Below are 24,041 nucleotides of genomic sequence, written 5' to 3' on the forward strand. Positions count from 1 at the left end.
AGGTTTGCTCAGGAAAAGTCGAGTTAATCTCAGGAATCATTTGGTTGTCTTTAAAAATATTTCTTTTTTCTTTTCATGGACAGGGTCTCACTCTCCTGCCCAGGCTAGAGTGCAGTGGGCAATCATGGCTCACTCAAGTGATCCTTCCACCTCAGCCTCCCTAGTAGCTGGGACTATCACATCCAGCTGTGTGCCACCATGTCCAGCTAATTTTTATTTTTATTTTTGTAGAGATGAGGTCTCACTATGTTGCCCAGGCTGGTCTCGAGTTCTTGGACTCAAGTCAAAGGGCTGGGATGAGAGGTGTGAGCCACCATGTCTGGCTTAAAAAGTATTCCTAATTCTAAACAGCAACTGACTTATTCAAAAGTCATTTTTGGCCTTTAAAAAATACTGGTTTTAGTGTACTGTCTCTGTGTAATGGACTACCTTAACTCAAAGAGGAAAAAAAGAAAGGTAAGAAAAGAGAAAATAGTAAGAAAAATTAATGCATTCTAGTAGCATATGAAGACAGAAAAGCAAATGGCAACTGCAGAAGACAACTGTAATGCCATCTCTAATTCAAGAGATGTTTTTGATGTGACTTCAATATGTTGAGACCTGATTAGTAAATTGTTTCAATTTTGTTGATGGCCAGTTCTCATTTTAATATCACAGTCTGCTTTAATTTTTACATATTTATTTAGCAAGTCTACCTTCTAAGTGGAATCACATTTGAATTAAATTTACCTCTCTGAGGTTAATATATATTATTACTCTTCCTTTTCTGATTGAGGAAAGAGAAAAAGAATCATTTCCCTCAACTGCTGGGGAAGTAGAGGTTCAGGGCCTCAACTCCAGATAGGCGGAGTAGCTTATGTCGAGTCATCTGAGTGAATATTGAAAACTTCATAAACATATTGTATACATTTATACAATTCAGCTTGCCACTTTCTAATGCTCTAAATGATGTGAAGCACATCTGGCAGAATGGTCTGCTGAAATAATCCCAATCAAAGTCTAAATTACCTCCTTTTACTTTCCGCAGATACTCAGCCATTGGACAAGACTATTTATTCTGCACAGTTTTACACTCTTTACACTGAATGATGAAATGATGCTGTGGATTTTCTCCATCAGTCACAGTGCAAGAAGACAGCCGCGTTTAGTAAGGGATGGACACTCAACCAGTGCCCAGTATTAGTGAGCTTTATAAATGTGGGCGAAATGCCGTCTGTAAAGAATTCATCACCCCTTGGACTCTTAGACCTATGTAGAGCAGGCGATCGAGGAATTGGGTGACTTTAATTTGACTCAATGCTTTTCCACTGATGTGTTACCTTGGGGGTGCGGGGGAAGCACCACTTTCTGGTGAGCCTTAGTTGTTTGCTCTTTGCAACGGGAATAATTAGCACCTATCTCATGAGGCAATTGTGTTAGAAGAACAGATGAGCTAATGTCTGAGAGGTACTTTAAGGTCCTTAAAGAAAGGCTGCATCTAAATACAAGGAATTATTATTATATAAGAAACCTAATTACTCTCAGCAGGAAGCAAACTAGCAAAGCAAAGGAGACCAACTTAATGAATAGAAGGAGCAGTTGCAGTTGCACTAACTTTGGCTGGAGAGGCAGAAAAGCAGATGACTCCTTCCTGGGTTGTGCAGGTCATTTAACATCATCAAGACACTGTCTCCTGATAACTTTCACGAGACCTGGGGTTGCAGGTATCTATTGGGGAATAGTTTACCGCTGATGAACATGGTGGTAAATGGGGCCAAAGAAGCAGTAGGAATGCTTTCAAGTTTGACTGTTCCTATTAAGAAATGGTTTGCTTTGAGTAAACTCATCTCAATGAGCCATTATACATTCAGAAACGAAATCTCTAAATCAAAATGTTAAGGCTAACACAGGTGGTTATTCCTTTCTTCTCCTCCCCTTTTCCAGCTATCGAATTAACCTCCTTTTATTTTTCACACCACCACCTTAAATAATCCCCAGAGGGAGGGGAGTAGACAAAAACTGTTGAATCATATTGGCTTTGTTCTGTTGTTGAATCATTTCCAGATCTATCACATCACTTGCCATATCCCGGTTGACATAATTTTAATTCGGCTCTTCCTTACATGTTAACAGATAAATAATGCATAAGAAAACTTGATTAGCTTTCTTATTAAAACATCACTCTAAATGAGAGGAGGCGCTAGAAGACAATACAGTTTTTACACGGCTTTCCCATGAGCAGTTGAATGGTTTGATGTGATAAATTTGCATAGTCTGAAGCGCACAAAGGGCTGATTAATTGAAACCCTTACAATGCTTTTGCAAGCAGCTATTGTAAAACAATAACCATAGGAACTTTACAAAATACACACGGCTGAATGTGTCAAGAGCTTAATAAAATGTGTTGAGGCTACACTATTTGGAAACAGAATTGGAGATTTTTATTCTGGGCCATAAAACACTAAATACCCTAATTTCAAAGCTTTAGTTGGATATTTACTGAAAGGTCAGAGGGTTACTGGCGAGCTACTGAAGACCAAAATTTGTTCCTAAAAAAGCCAATTCGATAAAGTCTTCTTATAATAAGGTACCTGTGTGGAAGAAGAAACCCTGATTTCTAACATTAAAGTAAGAGCTGCTGAAGTTTTGGTTTTGGACTGAAACTCTGATGGATCGTTTGGCATCATACACCTTACGATGGGGCTCATACTGTGAGCACTACCAGCCTCCTTCTCCCCTCCCACTTAGAAACTTCCATTCAAGCAGGATCAAGCAATGTAGAGAGCCAAAGCTATCCAGACTGTTTAAAGCTGTGGACTTGCAGAGAGGATTTTAGACAGGCTCAAGTACTACATGAGTACAAGGTATTATTATTATTCTTACTTTAAATCAGGTTCTTTTCACTTTCTCAGTTTTAGAAAGCATAATACAGAAAAAAGGACTAACAAATGAAGGTCTAGCAAAACCAAACTTTTAAACCAAACCTTGTTTAACAGATAAACTTTTTCCTTGGCTTTTCTGTCACACATGAATTACCATTTTCTTACTTCCCACAGCCTCTTTATATCTACTGTAAAAGGATTCCTTAATGTGTTGGAAACTCAGAGCAGGTTTTCTTTTCTTCTAAGAAACATTCAATCAAAATCTTAATAAATTAATTCAGCAGGTTATTGAATAACTTATTAGGGCAAAATGGAAGCAAGTGACCTTATAATGGAACTTTTTTTGTAAAAGAGAGGGTCAAAGATGAATCTTCCAAACGATTTTATCCATATACGCATAATCCTTATCAATCACAGATAGGCAGACTAAATCATTAAGTGAAAAAACTATATTTTTATGAGACTAGACTTCTATTGTAAAACAAAAGTTGACTTCACTCCATTTAAACTAGCTGTCTGGTCCTTAAGGATTTAGGGAGCGTATGCCATTATCTCAGATTTGCAGTTATTAAAAAGCTTCTGTTTGCCAGGACAAACACTCTTGCTCAAATACAGTTTTTCCTCTTCTTAGGAGTACTGCTTGGTATTGCTGCCCGATGCTGTGATCCACAGGACCTTTGTTGGAGGTGCTAATCCTTTTTCACATGAGAGACTGAGAAATGTTCTTTCAGGAAAGTGATATATTGCTTTTTTTTTTTTTTTCTCTCCACATCAAAGGAGTCCGCTTTTTCCTCCTTCATTGTGAATGGCAGCAAAAGAAGAGGAAATCTGGAAATATAATAATTTGATTTGCCAGAACACTGAAATGGAACTTAACTTGAGAATTCCTTGGGCTGTCAGATAATTTTTGTTGAAGAATTTTTTTAAAAAGGAGTAGTCAATCTTCTAATAAATGCACTAATCACCAGAGAAAACAAGGTTCAACATAAAAATACTTGCCCTTGATGAGTTCCCTCCATTAGAATTTACAACACAGTTGAAGAGGCTTACATATGTTATTTTGATTTTAATAGTCTAATTCCAAACATAATTTCAATCGGCATATGTGAATGTCTCTTCCTATCTTTAACTCTACCTATAAAAATGATTAGAATATACAGCGACACACAGAACATTCCACACCCATGTTCAGCTCTCTTTTCCCTTTGGAACATCATTATGCCTCAACCAGATAAGTCATGGCTTCACTCAAAAATACCTAGAAGTCTAGACCACTTGGGAAAGGAGCTCAAGACTTCAGGGTTTACATATTTCTTCCCAAATAAATTTAAAACAAAACTAAACTTTCCTTCCTTTGTAAATAAACAGACAACAAATTCACAACTTTGGAGTATAGAAGGTTATTACTAAATAATTTCATTTTGGACAGCATTTTGCATACTACTAAAGGATGAACGACTCTAGAGATTCTTGATCAAAGGTCCAGCTCTTTTGGGGGGTGCCGACTCATTGTACATTTACTGATAAGGTATATAACTGACCTCACAATGCCCAAAGGAAGGTTGTACTTCATTAAGATTCTTTGAAAGTCTCAGTAGAAGACTGTATTGAAATGCCCTCATCGAAAAAGTACATTGTGAATGAATCCTGCCTGCTTCTGAGCCCACAGTAGTCTATGTTAATTGTGATGCCACCTTCTTTACAAAATATGGTTCCTCATTACTTGGTTCTCTGCTTAGTCCTCCTCCACTTTTGAGGTTACAGAAGGTGATGCTGCTTATTGACTCTGTCCATCTGTAACTGATAAAACATTTTCACTTCTCCAGTGGGCCTTCTCTGACCAACTGCATTCAATCTTTGCTTATCATGCAGCACTGATGTTGATTCCCAGGTACTCAGTATTGACTCCCTTATTCCAGTTTATCCATGCATTCTGCTCCCTTCAGTCTTCTCCATGAGCTCTGTGATCACATGCGGCACATAACTACCACTGTTCCGCTTCCTCTTCATGTTTGTTTCATTTAGCTACTAATTATCCTACCACCTTTGAAGTGATCAGGCTTGAGCAGGACAGATGCACATGTTCTGTGAAACTAAACTTTCAAGTCTCCTTTAATTGTTAGAGAGGGTATCTGAAGAGACATTGGGCACAGAAATGTGATCTACACACAATTAATGTAAAAAAAGAATGCCTAACGACAGCTTTGTTAAAGTAAACTTTTAAGAAAAGACAAAAATCAGACAATCTGCAGGGCCATGTTACTTTCTGAACACCCAGAACAATACATTTAATGCTCTAAATGGAGAGAGAAAAAGAATGTGCACAAAGGTATATTAAATCAAAATAATTTTAAAATTTTCTCATATATAATACATATGCGTCAACTTGCAGGACATGCTACAAAATAAAAAACAGGATTTCCAAACAATTCTACATCTCAGGATTAAGAACGAAGTTCAACTAACCACTGCTTTTATTCTGGCATGTATCCGGACCCAAACAGAAACAAATAAACAAACAAACAAATCTCTGCAGGAATCGTGGTGTGACACATGTACCCTGAAAACTCAACACTTTGAAATTTTTATCAGCTCATTTCATGACAACTACAAATAGCATAGCTGATGTTGTGGACTACATTTTCTGTTTCGCTCACATTTTACTTGCCAATATCCAACTCCTTTAGGCCTGATGCAGTCCCCCTTTGGGCCCACACTAAGGGCTGGGTTATTGTGTGGCTCCTTACAGACACCTGCCATCTGTGCATCTGAAGGTTCCAAGTGCACTAACTGCAATCACTGTGGCCAAAACATTTTCTTCAAGTGCCCTCTTTTGTGGCTTTAACTATCACATCTAGCCAAATAAATCGGGAGAACTGTCAAAGTTGAGGGCTCAAAAACTGACTTCCTTTTACATCTGTTTAAAATCCTGATAGATTTTGAATTTTACACAAGGCCACTAAAGCCTGACCAGAGGACCAGTTAAAGAAGGGAGTGGGGATAGTGTTTTACAATAAGCTGAGTTTAGAAGGAAAGGGACACCAGAAAATACAGCTTTATTTTAGGAGTACATCTTAATATGGGGCCTTGGCAGGCATTTCTGTGACACGCTGTATGAGAGTAGTATTTATTCTGGATTTGTGGCAGCTGTAAAGCTGCTTATCCAGGAAGAATGGGAATTTTGAGAAGATGCCCATCTTAAGGAGGAGACAGAAAATAATACTAAGAAACAGCAGAATTCATCCTCAGGAAAGGTGGTGTCTTTCCAATGAGAAATCTCTGCGTATATGGCAATCTCAGGAGCAGAGTAAGATATAAGAAGAGAAAAGAGCCACCTTTAACCAGATTTAACCAAATGGGCAATATACTTGGAATCAAAACCCTGGATTCAAATGCAGGCTCTGCCAGCACCAAGCTATAGGAGGCATGCTACTCACCTCCCTGAGCCTCAGTCTCCTTACTCTTTATAGTAGGAATAACAACACAAACTGGAACTGTACCAGTTAAAGGATGAAATATAGATAAAAGTGCTTATAAATGATCAATATGCAAAAAGTAGAATATTATAAATGTGGAGATAAACAGCATGCAAATGATTCCTCAATTTTTTCTCTAGCCCAAATCTCTCCCTGGAGCTCTAGACTCTATACCCAGTTGCCAACCTAATATCTTCACTTGGAGAAGACAGGCGTTTCAACCTGAGGCCCAAACTCGCAACCTCTACCCTTGTCTAATGCCAAAAAACTATTCTTTACCCAATCGATCCCATCTTGGTAAACAGCATTATCAGTTGCTCAGGCCACAAACTTCATCCTTAAATCCTGTATTTTCCTCTCGCAACATCCATCCAAGCTGTAAGCGAGTCCTGTTGGCTCTATCTCCAGGGTATGTCCAGAATCCAGTCACTTCTCTCTATTTCTCCACTGCTGCTGTCCTAGTCCAAGTCACCAGCCTTTCTTGCCTGGACCCCTGCAATGGTCTCCCTGCCCCCTTCCTTGCCCCTTCCAATCCACTTTTCATATAGAATCCACAGTGAGCTCTAGAAGTTGTAAGTTAGATCTTGTCACTCCTTTGCTTACATTCATTGCTATGGTTTGTACATACCCACCAAAACTCATGTTGAGATTTAATTGATACGTGGCCTTTAAGAGGTGGTTAGGTCATAAGGACTCCATTCCCATGAATGGATTAATGCCATTATTACAGATGTGGGTTAGTTATCTCAGGACTGGTTTTGTTAAAAAAGCAAGCTCTCCTGCCCCTCTGCCTGTCTGCCACGGGATGATCCTCTCCAGATGCTGGTGCCATGCTCCTCAACTTCCAAGTCTTTAGAACCATAAGCCGAATAAACTTTTTTTATTTATAAATTATCCAGTCAGTGGTATTTTGTCATAGCAGCAGAAAATGGACCAAGATACCCACCATCCAACAGTTCTATTGGTTCCCAGCATATCTGGAGTAAAGTCCAATCTCCTTTCTTTTAGCCAAAAGGCCCTACAGGATATGCCACCATCCTCATCCTCTCACTCCACAAGTCTCATACTACACTCCTTGTCAGGCATATGCCTGACCAGACTGGCCTTTTTTCTATTCCTTGAATATACCAAGCTCATTTGTGCCTCAGAACTCTTACCCTAATGGTTCTCTCTGCCTACAACTAAATCCTCCCAGACTTTTGCTTGGCTGGCTCCTTTGTATCCTTCATGTCTCAGCTCAGTGTCGCTTCCTGCAAGAGGCTGTTCCTTATCATAATCTAAAGTACACACCTCCACATCTAAACCATCCATTCTTTTACATCATTCTTCATATATGGCACTTATCATTACCTTAAATTATCCTGTTTATATTTTTGTTTACACATTTTTTTTTCTTGAAATGGAGTCTTGTTATACTGCCCAGGCTGGTCTCAAACTCCTGGGATCAAGTGATCCTCCTGCCTCAGCCTTCTGAGTAGCTGGGGTTTATATTTTTGTTTACTTCTTTTCTGTCTGTTTTCTCCTCCAGGAGAACACAAACCCTGGGAGAACGGAGACCCCATCAGTCTTGTTTACCTCTGTATTTCCAATATCTAGAACAGTACTTGGTACACAGTGAAAGCTCAATAAATGGATGAATTAATCAACAATATAAGCACTTGAGGTGATTTTCCATCATCTCATCATCTCAAGTCAATGAGACACAAATGCTTTGTGATTGGTGCCATCATTTACCAGGATTTAAAACCACAGTCCCTGTGGTTTTTCTTCTTTATGCTGTCTTTATTTCAGTCAGTCAAGTCCATTGATTTGTTCTTCTCTGCTGTCCCGTTTTTCTTTCACATCTTTATCAAAGCCCTCTAAGCCTGAACCCCATCTAGTATCTGAAGCCTTCCTTTGCAAGCAGCCTGCAAAGGAAGACCCAAGACAGACCTGCCCGCAGCTCACCTTTACGGCCTGCTGCCTGTGCATCAGGCACTGTGTTCCCTGCTTTTACATATTAGTATCAAGGAGGCCAAGGCATAAAGGGACAAAATAGCTCACCTAGTTAGAATTCAAGACCTTTCTCTCTCTGCTATACTTTTCCTCAATCCAAGGGCTTTCTTTAAATACTGAACAGAGGGTGGTTGTGATGAAAAGGTAATGTGTTCATTCAGTATGGCCCACAAGACAAGGCAGGACTAACTGCAGTAACTTATAGACTCTTCAGCACTCTTACTAACTCTTGAGCACTTCTGACTCAAGAAAACCATCAGCACAGTGCTACTATAGAAGAGGCTGCCTCAGAAAATAGCAAGGGCCTCTCTTCACAGGCCACAATGAACATGGAAAACCATCTGCCAAAGATAATCTAAAAAGAACTCTTATACTAGAAGATGGATTTAGACTGGACTTCTAAAAGGACTTTTCAAACTCTAAGATTCTATTCCTATCTATACTAAACTCTAAACCTCTATATTTTTAGTGGTTTCTCCCATATAATTTAGCATTTAACTATGTAATCCTTCATATTGATCTTTTTGCTTCAGGTGTCAGTCAACTCCTCATGGGCATTAGTCAAGGGATTCATTTCCTTTCTATCCCCTAAGGTGCCCCACACAGTTTTGAGCCCACAACAGTGACTTAAATATGACCGAATAGGTTTCCCTGGGGCTGTCAAGGCAGGTTCTCATTTGTGCCCCTGGTGGACGTGGGGGGGCATGTACACAGTTGACCCTTGAATAACACAGGTCTTAACTGTGTAGCTCCACTTATATGGGGATTTTTCTTCAATGAAATGTGAATAGAAAATACAGCATTTGTGGAATGTGAGCCCTTCTACACAGAGAGACAACTTTTCATATATTTGGGTTCTACAGGTCCAACTGTGGGACTTGAATATGTGCAGGGGTCCTGGAACCAATTCCCAGCATATACTGAGGGATGACTATATTTAGTTATTATGGTTGAAGAAGCTTTAGTGAGCCTGTGTGACCAGTTAGGGTTGGGAAGCTACGAGTCTCAAGTATCGAAACTCCTGGTGCCAGTTTAGATAAAAATGAGGCATCTCATTTCTGGTATTTACTAGGAAGAATAAATTACACTTATTCTGGGAGTAATGAGTTTGGCTTGTTATGTCAGTACAATTTCCAATAAGGCCAAAGAATATGTAAAATCCTTTATTTAATAAAGGATTCCTCAAACACCATAAGTGGATACCATGTTATATGCGAAGTGCTATGCTGGGTGCTTTGGGGTTAAGTAAATCAGCAGGGCATGTTTCCTACTCTCAATGAACCTAAAGTATACTTACCTAAGTGATATGGTTTAGATTTGTGTCCCCACCCAAATCTCGTGTCAAATCCCCAGTGTTGGAGGAGGGACCTGGTGGGAGGAGATTGGATCGTGGGGTGGATTTCCCGCTTGCTGTTCTCATGATAGTGAGTGAGTTCTCACGGGAACTGGTTGTTTGAAAGTGTGTAGCACCTCCCTCTTCTCTCTCTTCCTCCTGCTCTTGCTGTGTAAGATGTGCCTGCTTCCCTGTTGCTTTCTGCCATGATTATAACTTTCCTGAGGCCTTCCCAGCCATGCTTCCTGTACAGCCTGCAGAGTTGTGAGCCAGTTAAACCTCTTTTCTTTATAAATTATGCAGTCTGAGGTATTTCTTTATAGCAGTGTGAAAATGGAATACACTAAGTTAGCCAACAAGGTATTCTGGATATTTAACAACATATACATTTATTTTAATAAAACTATTGGTATCTTTGAATCTTTAGAATTTTATTAATAAAATTTCAAAAAATAGACTTTTGCTACTGTCACGCCTCTGGCTTCAGATGGGTGACATTCAAGAAGAGGATCAAAGTTGTAGACCTTAGTTACAAAAATGATCCAGAAAAAAGATAAGTTATTTTCAGATAAGAGCTGACAAACTATGATTAATGCTTCTCTCATGATTGTTAGCATTTATATCATAATTCTCAGGGTGTGAGCTTTAAACATTTTAAAATTAATTTTCAATCTAGAAATGATTAAAGTAAACAAAAAAAAAAGACCGAAGAAGTCTTAGAGGCAAGACTCTGGTCAGGAAACAAAAGGTTAGTGCCCTGAAAATCCTTCTCATCTTTTATTAAAATAATTTTCAGTTCTATAAATTGCATTGAAAAAAATCAAGCACATTCACTAAACATTCTTGTGTTGAATATTCTCAAATGATAAACAGATTTCTAGTTAAACATGACAGATGAAACACGTGTTTATCAACACCGCTTCTCTATACCTCACTGAGTTTTTAAAACTTAAGGTGTAAACCTACGTGTAAGGAGAAAGAATAGGCACAGTTATCAGTGGGCATGAGATAATTTTACAACTTTGAAAGCTGATAAAGAGAGGAAAGAAAAGTAACAGAAGAGTAATCCTAAGTCCCTGCAGATGAGGTGTGAAGAGGTGAGCTGATGCGGCCTTTGGTGCAACCCCCACTCACCCACCCGATTCCTGGGAAGGCTCAGAAGACACAGACACGAAGTACTAGTATTGCAAAAGGCAGTGTGAGGTGCGAAGCTGAAAGCAAGAGGACTGAGTCAAAGCCGACCAATCCATCAGCAATTCCAGGAGACTCTACTTTCAAAATGTGTCCAGACTCTGATCCTTTCTCACCAATTCCTCATCGTTATGCTTTCCCAGCCCACCTCCAACTCTCACGTAGCTTTTGAACTGGCACCACTGCAGTTTCTTTGAACACAGCAGCCAGTGTCAGTCAGATTATCTCTCACCAGCTCAAACCCCTTCTCCAGTGGCTTCCCTCTCCCTCAGAATAAAAGCCAAAGTTCCTGCTGTGACCTATGAGCCTCATGGCTGCCTCCTCACCTCTCACTCTGCTCCAGCCATGGGGCCTCCTTGCTGGTTTTCTGTTAGGTGAGCTACAGCCGCAAAGCCTTCACCTCAAATGCTCTTCAGCCAGAGAGGGCTCACCCCCTTACTTCTCTCAGGGCTTTACTCAATGCCATCTTTTCAACATGCTGTTGTTCCCCAACCACTCTGCCTAAACTCTGAATCACTAACCACATGCCCTCCCCCAACATGATTCCCATCCCCCTTCCCAGCTTTCAATCTTTTCTTATCTCATGACACATCATTCCCTCAGCACTTACTATTTTCCTTCTTGCCCACAAGAACACAAGCTCCACAACGGTTGGAACTTTAATCTATTTTCTTTACTGCCTGTCACCAGAGCCTAGAATAGTACCAGACTTAACAAATATTTGTATAAATAAATGTCTATATAAGAAATTGTCAGTTCTCTGTATTCCCTAGCCCATACAGCCAGGAAACTACACTTCTCCCCCAACTCTTACTTGAGTAACCACTACTTGAGTACTTGATCTGAGACCCAAGGGTAGCAAGTACAGCAGAGGGCGGGCTGGTCAAAAGCTTGATACAGAGGAATTAAAAGTCCATACACTGAAGAGTAAGCTCCAGTCCCTGCCCCTGCCTGACTCCTGGAGGTCAGCTGACAGACTTAAGCACTGTCCCCACCCTCATTCCAGCTCCAACCTTCAGGCAGGAGGTACAAAGATCCTAGTATGTTGAAACTGAATGGCACCAACAATAAAGAGGTTCACTACCTGACCACCCTACAATGATATTCACTAGTCAACAAGTTCTATCCACATAGAGCTTTCAAATGCTTTCTAGGGTTCAGGGGTATTCCAGGTATTAGAGGAAAGCCTCCAACAACAACAAATCAGACACTAAAACAAATAGGGGAGGAAAATCCTATCGAAAGATAGAAATGGCCAGGCACAGTGGCTCATGCCTGTAATCTCACACCTGTAATCCCAAGGTTCAAATGCCACTTTGGGAAGCTGAGGCAGGTGGATTGCTTGAGCCTAGGAGTTCGAGACCAGCCTGGGTAATACGGCAATACCCAGTCTCTATAAATAAAAAACAAAAAGCCAAAAAAAAAAAAAAAAAACCCAAAAATTAGCCAGGCATGGTGGTGCATGCCTGTAGTCCAGCTACTCCGGAGGCTGAGATGGAAGGATCGCTTGAGCCCAGGAGGTTGAGGATGCAGTGAGCTGTGATCGTGCCACTGCACTCCATCCTGGGTGACAGAGCAGAGCAAGATACTGCGAAAGAAAGAAAGAAAAAGAAAGAGTGAGAGAGAGAAAGAAAAAAGGAAAGAAAGAAGATTAGAAACAGAAGAAAACTAAAAAGAAAAACCAAAAAACTAAAATTCAGAGACAACTAAAATTACATATTTCTTGCTATAAGAATATAAATTAACTTTAAACATTTAATTAGAAATTTAAAATATGATAGGTTTAAAAAATCTGAAAAATAACATTGATCAAATCTCCTAAAAGAAAAACAAGAAGAGGGCAAAAAGATAAGAAAACTGGAGCATCAATCTGGAAGTTCCAATATTTGACCACTAAGAAAACCAGAAAGGGTATGGGGAAAATGAGGAAGAGGAAATTATTAACTAAATAAATATAAGAAAATGTCCTAGAACTAAAGGAACTTAAACCTCCAGAATGCGAGGGTGTCCAATTTCCCAGCACAAGGAATGAAAAAAGGGCCTAAGAAATTTCAGAATTTCAGGAAGGGAAGAAGACAGTAAAAGTTTCCAGAGAGAAAGGAATAAAGTAGGAGAGAGGTAAGCAGGGAAAAAGAGAAACAGGGCACAAAAAAACCAGGAAGAAGAGTGACATTACAATTTACGTGGAATCTAGATGATGATGTGGCAAGGCCACCAAAATCCTTAGGGAAAACAATTTTCAACCTAGAATTTTATACCTAACCAAAGTTGGGTCAGGAGGAGAGACAAGGACTGATGGGTTTTTTTGTACAAAGAACCCCTTCTTGTTCTGTTTGACCTTTTAAAACAATGTGCATTTATTATTTAATAATAAAATTATACTTAAGAGAAATAAAAATTATGTCCAGTTACGAGTCCCATGTCAATCCTTCTATTACTCTGTTAAAGTTTACACCACCTACTTTTTGTTTGTTTGCTTGTTTTTTCCCCAATCTTTAACATAAATTTGATGAAGCTGTAAGAGAAGGGACTATTAAGGGAATCTAGGCTAATCAGAAGGTTTTTACCCTTGGATTAAAAGCCATCTGGAAAAAAAAAGTAGCAAGACAAACTCCTCACTACAAGGGAAAGGTCAGCTAGACCCAGGAGGACTCTTTCAGTTTTGTAAAGAGACATACAAGTCAAAGCTCCCCTGAGACTGAACAGCTCTCTAAAATCTGCTGTTTCAGATCACTGCAAATTAGAAAGCATGCCTGTTAATGAACATTATACCAATCATATTAACAGTCTAAAAAAATGCTATATAGCACAAAGACCTTCCTGACATTTTACCTAGACATCTGTATTTTCAGGAGCTTACGAAGTAGGTGTGTCGTTTTCACTTTTAAAAGCACTGCTTTGGCCGGGCACAGTAGCTCACGTCTGTAATTCCAGCACTTGGGGAGGCTGAGGTAGATGGACTGCCTGAGCTGAGGAATTTGGGACCAGCCTGGGCAATATGGTGAAACTCCATCTCTATTAAAAATACTAAAAATTAGCCAGCCATGGTAGCGCATGCCTATAGTCCCAGCTAATGGGGGATGCTGAGGCAGAAGAATCACTTGAACCCGGGAGGTGGAAGCTGCAGTGAGCTGAGATTGAGCCACTGCACTCCAGCCTAGGTGATAGTGAGACTCTGTCTCAAAAAAAAAAAAAAAAAAAAAGCACTGCTTTGTCTATACACATACACGTACTCACACATAGTGGACAGATTAAAACCTGAATAAAATCAATCCATCAACAGTAGAGAATCTACCCCCATCACTTCCCTACCTCCAATTTATTAATTCATTCACTCATTCATTCATAAACATTGTGAACTCACCTATTATCTACTATCTATTAAGTGTCATGTATGAGAAAGGCCTTATTGGGCTTTATGGAGCATACAAAGACATAGTCTCTGTCTTTAAGAAGTTTAATGCAGACTGGTTGTGTCCAAGATGGCCAAATAGGAACAGCTCCAGTCTACAGCTCCCAGTGAGACTGACACAGAAGATGGGTGATTTCTGCATTTCCAACTGAGGTACCTGGTTCATCTCACTGGGACTTGCTGGACAGTGGGTGCAACTCACGGAGGGTGAGCTGAAGCAGGGTGGGGCGTCACCTCACCCAGGAAGCGCAAGGGGTCAGGGAATTTCCCTTTCCTAGCCAAGGGAAGCCATGAGTAACTGTACCTGGAGGAGCGGTATACTCCTGCCCAAATACTGCGCTTTCCCCATGGTCTTCGCAGCCAGCAGATCAGGAGATCCCCTCTCATGCCTGGCTTGGCAGGTCCCATGCCCACGAAGCCTTGCTCACTGCTAGTGCAGCAGTCTGAGATTGATCTGGGACTGTGGAGCGAGGAGTGGGGAGGGTCATCCACAATAGCTGAGGCTTGAGGAGGCAGTTCTATGCTCACAGTGTAAACAAAGCGGCAGGGAAGCTCAAACTGGGTGGAGCCCACCGCAGCTCAGCAAGGCCTACTGCCTTTCTAGATTCCACCTCTGAGGGCAAGGCACATCTGAACAAAAGGCAGCAGACAGCTTCTCCAGACTTAAACATCACTGCCTGACAACTTTGAAGAGAGCAGTGGTTCTCCCAGCATGGTGTTTGAGCTGATAACGGACAGACTGCCTCCTCAAGTAGGTCCCTCAGCCCCATGTAGCCTGACTGGGAGACACCTCCCAGGAGGGGCTGACAGACACCTCATACAGGCAGGTGCCCCGCTGGGACGAAGCCTCCAGAGGAAGGATCAGGCAGCAGTATTTGCTGTTCTGTAGCCTCCACTGGTGATACCCAGGCAAACAGTGTCTGGAGTGGACCTCCAGTAAACTCCAACAGACCTGCAGCTGAGGGACCTGACTGTTAGAAAGAAAACTAACAAACAGAAAGGAATAGCATCAACATCAACAAAAAGGACATCGAGACCAAAACCCCACCCGTAGGTCACCAACATCAAAGACTGAAGGTAGATAAAACCATAAAGATGGGGAGAAACCAGAGCAGAAAGGCTGAAAATTCCAAAAACCAGAACACCTCTTCTCCTCCAAAGGAACACAACTCCTCACCAGCAAGGGAACAAAGCTGGATGGAGAATGAGTTTGACGAGTTGACAGAAGTAGGCTTCAGAAGGTCGGTAATAACAAACTTCTCCGAGCTAAAGGAGGAAGTTCTAACCCATCACAAGGAACCTAAAAACCTGAAAAAAGATTAGACAAATGGCTAACTAGAACAACCAGTGTAGAGAAGAGCTTAAATGACCTGATGCAGCTAAAAACCACAGTATGAGAACTTCGTGACTCATGCACAAGCTTCAATAGCCAATTCGATCAAGCAGAAGAAAGGATATCAGTGACTGAAGATCAAATTAATGAAATAAAGCAAGAAGACAAGATTAGAGAAAAAAGAGTGACAAGAAACGAACAAAGCCTCCAAGAAATATGAGACTATGTGAAAAGACCAAATCTACGTTTGATTGGTGTATCTGAAAGTGATGGGGAGAAGGGAACCAAGTTAGAAAACACTCTTCGGGATATTATCCAGGAGAACTTCCCCAACCTAGCAAGGCAGGCCAACATTCAAATTCAGGAAATACAGAGAACACCACAAAGATACTCCTTGAGAAGAGCAACCCCAAGACACATAACTGTCATATTCACCAAGGTTGAAATGAAGCAAAAAGTGTTAAGGGCAGCCAGAGAGAAAGGTCAGGTTACCCACAAAGGGAAGCCCATAAGACTAAGAGCAGATCTCTCTGCAGAAACCCTACAGACCAGAAGAGAGTAGGGGCCAATATTCAACATTCTTAAAGGAAAGAATTTTCAACCCAGAATTTCATATCCAGCCAGACTAAGCTTCATAAGTGAAGGAGAAATAAAATCCTTTACAGACAAGCAAACGCTGAGAGATTTTGTGACCAACAGGCCTGCTTACAAGAGCTCCTGAAGGAAGCACTCAACAAGGAAAGGAACAACCGGTACCAGCCACTGCAAAAACATGCCAAATTGTAAAGAGCATCGATGCTAGGAAGAAACTGCATCAATTAACGGGTGAAATAACCAGTGAGCATCATAATGACAGGATCAAATTCACACATAACAATATTAACATTAAATGCTGGGGCTAAATGCCCCAGTTAAAATATACAGACTGGCAGACTGGATAGAGTCAAGACCCATCAGTGTGCTGTATTCAGGAGACCCATCTCGCATGCAAGGACACACATAGGCTCAAAATAAAGGGATGGAGGAAGATCTACCAAGCAAATGAAAAGCAAAAAAAAGCAGGGGTTGCAATCCTGGTCTCTGATAAAACAGACTTTAAACAAACAAAAATCAAAGAGACAAAGAAGACCATTACATAATGGTGAAGGGGTCAATTCAACAAGAAGAGCTAACTATCCTAAATATATATGCACCCAATACAGGAGCACCCAGATTCATAAAGCAAGTTCTTAGAGACCTACAAAGAGACTTAGACTCCCACACAATAATAATGGGAGACTACCACCCCACTGTCAATATTAGACAGATTAATGAGACAGAAACTTAACAAGGATATCCAGGCCTTGAACTCAGCTCTGGACCAAATGGACCCAATAGATATCTACAGAACTCTCCACCCCAAATCAACAGAATATACATTCTTCTCAGCACCACATCACACTTATTCTAAAACTGACCACATAATAGGGAGTAAAACACTCCTCAGTAAATGTAAAAGAACAGAAATCACAACAAACTGTCTCTCAGACCACAGGGCAATCAAATTAGAACTCAGGATTAAGAAACTCACTCAAGACCGCACAACTACATGGAAACTGAACAACCTGCTCCTGAATGACTACTGGGTAAATAACGAAATGAAGGCAGAAATAAAGATGTTCTTTGAAACCAATGAGAACAAAGACACAATGTACCAGAATCTCTGGGATACATTTAAAGCAGTGTGTAGAGGTAAATTTATAGCACTAAATGCCCACAAGAGAAAGCAGGAGAGATCTAAAATCGACACCCTAACATCACAATTAAAAGAACTAGAGAAGCGAGAGCAAACAAATTCAAAAGCTAGCAGAAGGCAAGAAATAACTAAGATCAGAAAGAACTGAAGATGATAGAGACACAAAAAAGCCGTCAAAAAAAAATCAATGAATCCAGGACCTGGTATTTTGAAAAGATCAACCAAATAGATAGATCGCTAGCAAGACTAATAAGAAGAAAAGAGAGAAGAATAAAATACATGCAATAAAAAATGGTAAAGGGGATATCACCACCCATCCCACAGAAATACAAACTACCATCAGAGAATACTATAAACACCTCTAAGCAAATAAACTAGAAAATCTAGAAGAAATGGATAGATTCCTGGACACAAACACCCTCCCAAGACTAAACCAGGAAGAAGCTGAATCTCTGAATAGACCAATAACAGGTTCTGAAATTGAGGCAATAATTAATAGCCTACCAACCAAAAAAAGTCCAGGACCAGACAGATTCACAGCCAAATTCTACCAGAGTTGCAAAGAGGAGCTGGTACCATTCCTTCTGAAACTATTCCAATCAACAGAAAAACAGGGAATCCTCCCTAACTCATTTTATGAGGCCAGCATCATCCTGATACCAAAGCCTGGCAGAGACACAACAAAAAAAGAGAATTTCAGGCCAATATCCCCAATGAACATTGATGCGAAAATCCTCAACGAAATATTGGCAAACCGAATCCAGCAGCACGTGAAAAAGCTTGTCCACCACGATCAAGCTGGCTTCACCCCTAGGATGCAAGGCTGGTTCAACATACGCAAATCAATAAACGTAAGCCATCACATAAACAGATCCAATGACAAAAACCACATGATTATCTCAATAGATGCAGAAAAGGCCTTCGACAAAATTCAGCAGCCTTTCATGCTAAAAACTCTCAATAAACCAGGTATTGATGGAACATATCTCAAAATAATAAGAGCTATTTATGACAAACCCACAGCCAATATACTGAATGGCCAAAAACTGGAAGCATTCCCTTTGAAAACTGGCACAAGGATGCCCTCTCTCACCACTCCTATTCAACATAGTATTGGAAGTTCTGGCCAGGGCAATCAGGCAAGAGAAAGCAACAAAGTATATTCAGATAGGAAGAGAGGAAGTCAAATTTTCTTTGTTTGCGGATGACATGACTTTATATTTAGAAAACCCCATCTCAGCCCAAAATCTCCTTAAGCTGATAAGAACCTTCAGCAAAGTCTCAGGATACAAAATCACTGTGCAAAAATCACAAGCATTTCTATACAACAATAACAGACAGAGAGCCAAATCATGAGTGAACTCCCACTCACAATTGCTACTAAGATAATAAAATACCTAGGAATATAACTTCCAAGGGATGTGAAGGACCTCTTCAAGGAGAACTACAAAACACTGCTCAAGGAAATAAGAGAGGACACAAACAAATGGAAAGACATTTCATGCTCATGGATAGGAAGAACCAATATCAGGAAAATGGTCTTACTGCCCAAAGTAATTTATAGATTCAATACTATCCCTGCCCCCCGCCTCAAGCTACCAATGACTTTCTTCACAGAACTGGAAAAAACTACTTTAAAATTCATATGGAACCAAAAAAGAGCCCACGTAGCCAAGACAATCCTGGGCAAGAAGAACAAAGCTGAAGGCATCATGCTACCTGACTTCAAACTATACTACAAGGCTACAGTAACCAAAACAGCATGGTACTAGTACCAAAACAGAGATTTAGACCAATGGAACAGAATGGAGTCCTCGGAAATAACACCACACATCTACCACCATCTGATCTTTGACAAACCTGACACGTACAAGCAATGGGGAAAAGTCCCTATTTAATAAACGGTGTTGGGAAAACTGGCTAGCTATATGCAGAAAACTGAAACTGTACCCCTTCCTTAAACCTTATACGAAAATCAACTCAAGATGGATCATAGACCTAAACGTAAGACCTAGGACCATAAAAATCCTAGAAGAAAACCTGGGCAATACCATTCAGGACACAGGCACGGGCAAAGATTTCATGTCTAAAACACCAAAAGCAATGGCAACAAAAGCCAAAATTGACAAATGGGACCTAATTAAACTAAACAGCTTCTGCACAGCAAAAGAAACTATCATCAGAATGAACAGGTAAACTACAGAATGGGAGAAAATGTTTGCAATCTATCCATCTGACAAAGGGCTAATATCCAGAATCTATAAAGGACTTAAACAAATTTACAAGAAAAAAGCAAACAACCCCCATCAAAAAATGGGCAAAGGATATGAACAGACACTTTTCAAAAGAAGACATTTATGCAGCCAACAGACACATGAAAAAATGCTCATCATCACTGGTCATTAGTGAAATGCAAATCAAAACCACAATGAGATACCATCTCATGTCAGTTAGAATGGCAATCATTAAAAAGTAAGGAAACAACAGATGCTGGAGTGGTTGTGGAAAAATAGGAACACTTTTACACTGTTGGTGGGAGTGTAAATTAGTTCAGCCATTACGGAAGACAGTGTGGCGATTCCTCAAGCATCTAGAACTAGAAATACCATTTGACCCAGCCATCCCATTACTGGGCATATACCCAAAGGATTATACATTATTCTACCATAAAGATACATGCACATGTGTGTTTATTGCAGCACTATTCACAATAGCAACTTGGAACCAACCCAAATGTTCATCAATGATAGACTAGGTTAAGAAAATGTGGCACATATACACCATGGAATACTATGCAGCCATAAAAATGGATGAGTTCGTGTCCTTTGCAGGGGCATGGATGAAGCTGGAAACCATCATTCTCAGCAAACTGTCACAAGATCAGAAAACCAAACACCGCATGTTCTCACTCATAGGTGGGAGAGCACTATGACACAGGTGAGAACACTTGGACACAGGGAGGGGAACATCACACACTGGGGCCTGCTGGGGGTGGGAGGCTAGGGGACGGATAACATTAGGAGAAATACCTAATGTAGGTGATGAGTTGATGGGTGCAGCAAACCACCATGGCACGTGTATACCTATGTAACAAAACTGCACATTCTGCACATGTAATCCAGAACTTGAAAAAAAAAAAGTTTAGTGGAGTTAGAACGCATTGCATAGCCACTGAAATATCTGCTAGTCTGCAACTCTTTGCATAATACCCTGATGGGATAAAGACATAAGGATTTGGGGTACCTTAGTCTTGTAAAGTGATTCAGAAGGGATATTCTCTTATGGTGTGCATTCTTGTGAAGCTTCCAGTGTCAATATTTTACAAGAAGAGTATCAACTTTGCTTTTGTCCAAGTAGGGGGCCAAGTAAGATAGAGACTACAAATGAGGTTAAGGTTACCCCACAATGACCTAACAAATGAGGTTAAGGTTACCCCATAATTGACTCAGCAACTGTTAAGACCAAGAGAAAAGGGGAAATAGTTTCAATATACAGAATTTGATTTTTTACTGTCAAGCCATATAAAACGTTAGAAACTCAAGATACTTTAAAAAACACTCAAAGGGCATTAAGATTTAGTATCTCAGGGAACTATATGAATTACAGGTGTCAAATTCACATTAACAGATGGAACCAATTATTTCTTAACAATATTGACAGGCTAAAATAATCTAGCTACTGTCAACAGAACTAAAAATGATTTTGATGAATGAATATCTTAGTCTGACATAATTTCACTGGCAGAATGATAACTAAGGCTGGGTATACTTGACCAAGAGAACTGGAACATGGATATACTTGCTTGGCAAAGAAACTTAAAATCAGCAGAAACACAATGTGCAGTTATCTTCAAACCAATTAAAAATAAGAAGATATCGCACTAGTAATTTATAAGCAAATGTGAGAGTCAAGGTAGAAAAGTAGAAGTGATGTATTTTAAGTATATATCAAAAGAATGATGGTCTTCTTGAGCACTTACTATGTGCCAGGCACATTGCTAACTGCTTAACAGTCAGTGTGGCCTAGTAATTAAGAGCTAGGTCTGTGGAGCCAAGCTGCCAAGGTTCAAATGCCAGTTCTCCCATCAACTGTGTGACCTTGAGCAAGCTATTAATCTCTCTATGCCTCTATTTCCTCATCTATAAAATATGGATAATGATGCTACCTCCCTCTCAGAACTGTGTGAGAATCAAATGAGTTACCACCTGTCAAGTGCTGAGAACGCAGCCAGGCACACAGTTAGTGCTACAAAAGTGTTAGCTGCTGTTGTTCTTAAAGCTAAGCAGCAGGCAGAGCTAAAATTCAAACCCCAGGACAAACTTTCCACTTTAAAGACTGTGTATATTGACTAAACAAGAGCTTACTAATAAATGAGTTAATTAACAGTGATACAGTGCTGTGTTTCTTGAAAATAAACAAAGCTACAAATAGATGAAAACTGTGCAGTAACCATCAAAGGAATGAGTGAGGCTTGCCAATGGGATTAGATGTGGGAGACACACAAAGCACTGCCTTGGGGTCAGGAGACCCAGGTTCTAACACCAGTTCAACAACCAAGCAGCTGCATATTCTTGACTGGCCACTGAAAATGCGGGGACTAAACTTCCTCATCTGTAAACAAGGGGACGGATAACTCTGAGGTGTCTTCTAGTGCTGACATCTTATGATACTATGACCCAACAGAACATGTAGTAGTTTAAAGATGTACCTTTCAGAAAAAAAAAAAGGGCACCACTATTTATTTTTTGAACAGCTACATGTATCTCAACAGGTGCCTCACCTAGAATGTAGTTATAATTATAATTCTGGGCATAGCAACTGCAGGAGAATGAAATAGACAGCACAGAGGAGCAGGTCTACCATATATTTTTAAATGCCATTAAAATATAAACAGGTTAATCTAAGAAATAAAACAAGAATTTTTATAACAATGTAATACTTTTCCAAAGTAAATTTTATAAATGGGGTAATTTTATGTAAGGGGTTAACAAATCATTCATATATTGTTTTATAATCAAGTTGAGAAATGATACAATTTACCTTTTTGCCCATGACGACTGCTGAATTTGTCTCCAATTTCTGGACGCCTTGTCTGTCTCAGCAGCATTTTGATCAGAAAAGCATCTTCAGCATTTGAAGATATCATCACTTTTTCAATGTATGAATCTGTGGCTCCTTTATAGCTGGTGTTAAGAGAAAGTCACTAAAACAGAGTTTTCAAACTGCCCTTTGCGACCTTCTCACCCATGTTATATTTCATTTCATGCCTACCATAGAGTACTTTGACATTTTCATCTTGGGCTCTGAAAAATGACTTCCATTTTTTTTAACATTAAATTCAAATTTCACAATTTCCCTTTTACAACACTACACATTTATTATGAGGAAGGCACAGTGCAATTTAATCCTCACAACAGTCCATACTGTTATTCCATTATAGATGAGGAAAACTGATGCTTAGAGGAGTTAAGTAACTTGTCCAAGGGCACATGACTCATACAAAGCGGAACTGGGATTTCAGACTCAACTCCTAGTTCTTAACAGTAATAGTACTTTTACTTACTCAGCTTTTCAATTATTAATTTTTTTTCACATAACAAACATTATTAGAAATCTACCATGTATCAGATCCTGGTAGCCTTTGGACACCTAACAATTAAGTAGACACAGTTACTGCACCAAAGGAGCTCACAATCCAATCAAGGAGGAGACAGGTAAGTGCAGTAATGACATCTGGTGTGAAGAATAGGAGAGGCTCAAGGGAGATAGTCAATTCTGCTGGGAGTGGGGGATGACAGTGGTGGCAGGGAGTGGCAGGCTGTCAAGACCTGCCACAGAAGAGGTAACCTTCAACTTGAGACCTGACCAGAGTGGGTCACTGGCAGAGTGGCAGCCTGAGCGATTGCACAAGGCCTAATTGAATTAGGATGGCACATTTTGGATAATAAGAGGTGATTTCCTAGAAACATACAGCTTAGTGTGTGAAGGGGAGGCCAGGGAGGTGTGCTGAGGACGCCTTTCCCAAAGGTGCCCCTGTCATTCATACTTTCACTTAACTTACTCAAGTTTCACTCTATTTATCCAACAGAGTAACATGGCCAGAGGAGTAGTTTAGAAAATCACCCAGCCAGGCACAGTGGCTCACACCTGTAATCCCAGCACTTTGGGAGGCAAAAGCGGACGGATCATGAGGTCAGGAGATCGAGACCAGCCTAACATGTGAAACCCTATCTCTACTAAAAATATAAAAATTAGCTGGGCGTAGTGGCATGCCCCTGTAATCCCAGCTACTCAGGAGGCTGAGGCAAGAGAACTGCTTGAATCCAGGATGTGGAGGTTGCAGTGAGACAAGATTGCGCCACTGCACTCCAGCCTGGACGACAGAGCGAGTCTCTGTCTCAAAAAGAAAAAATCACCCTAGCAGTGATGCAGAGAGAACCTGAGAGGTACCAGCCTGGAGGCAGATGGACAGTGAACAAGAACTCCAGGCAGAGCAGAGGGCCACAGCACAGACACTGCAGCAGGAAGGAGAGAAGAGAGCTGCTAAGATGACAGGAACTACAGGATTGGTGTGTGTGGCAGGTAAAGGAAAGGAGTCAGATTGTGCTGGTGACTGGCTGGCTGCTGGCAGCTGATGCAATTTACCAAGACAGAGATCCAGGAGGAGAAGCCTGTTTGGGGCCACTGTAAAGCTGCCCAAGTGCT

The 24,041-nt window shown here is 40.4% G+C and overlaps 1 protein-coding gene across 1 annotated transcript in view; it reads right to left on the reverse strand.

Moving 5' to 3' along the window:
* POLR3B (RNA polymerase III subunit B) overlaps positions 1-24,041 on the reverse strand; it is a 144,210-nt gene that overhangs the window by 17,530 nt on the left and 102,639 nt on the right. Inside the window, exon 23 of the mRNA XM_010367520.2 lies at positions 22,377-22,519. Within this exon, the coding sequence (XP_010365822.2) occupies positions 22,377-22,519 (143 nt within the window). The remainder of the gene's footprint in view (positions 1-22,376; positions 22,520-24,041) is intronic.

Source organism: Rhinopithecus roxellana, chromosome 10 (assembly GCF_007565055.1).
Source record: "Rhinopithecus roxellana isolate Shanxi Qingling chromosome 10, ASM756505v1, whole genome shotgun sequence".
Classification (NCBI taxonomy): domain Eukaryota; kingdom Metazoa; phylum Chordata; class Mammalia; order Primates; family Cercopithecidae; genus Rhinopithecus; species Rhinopithecus roxellana.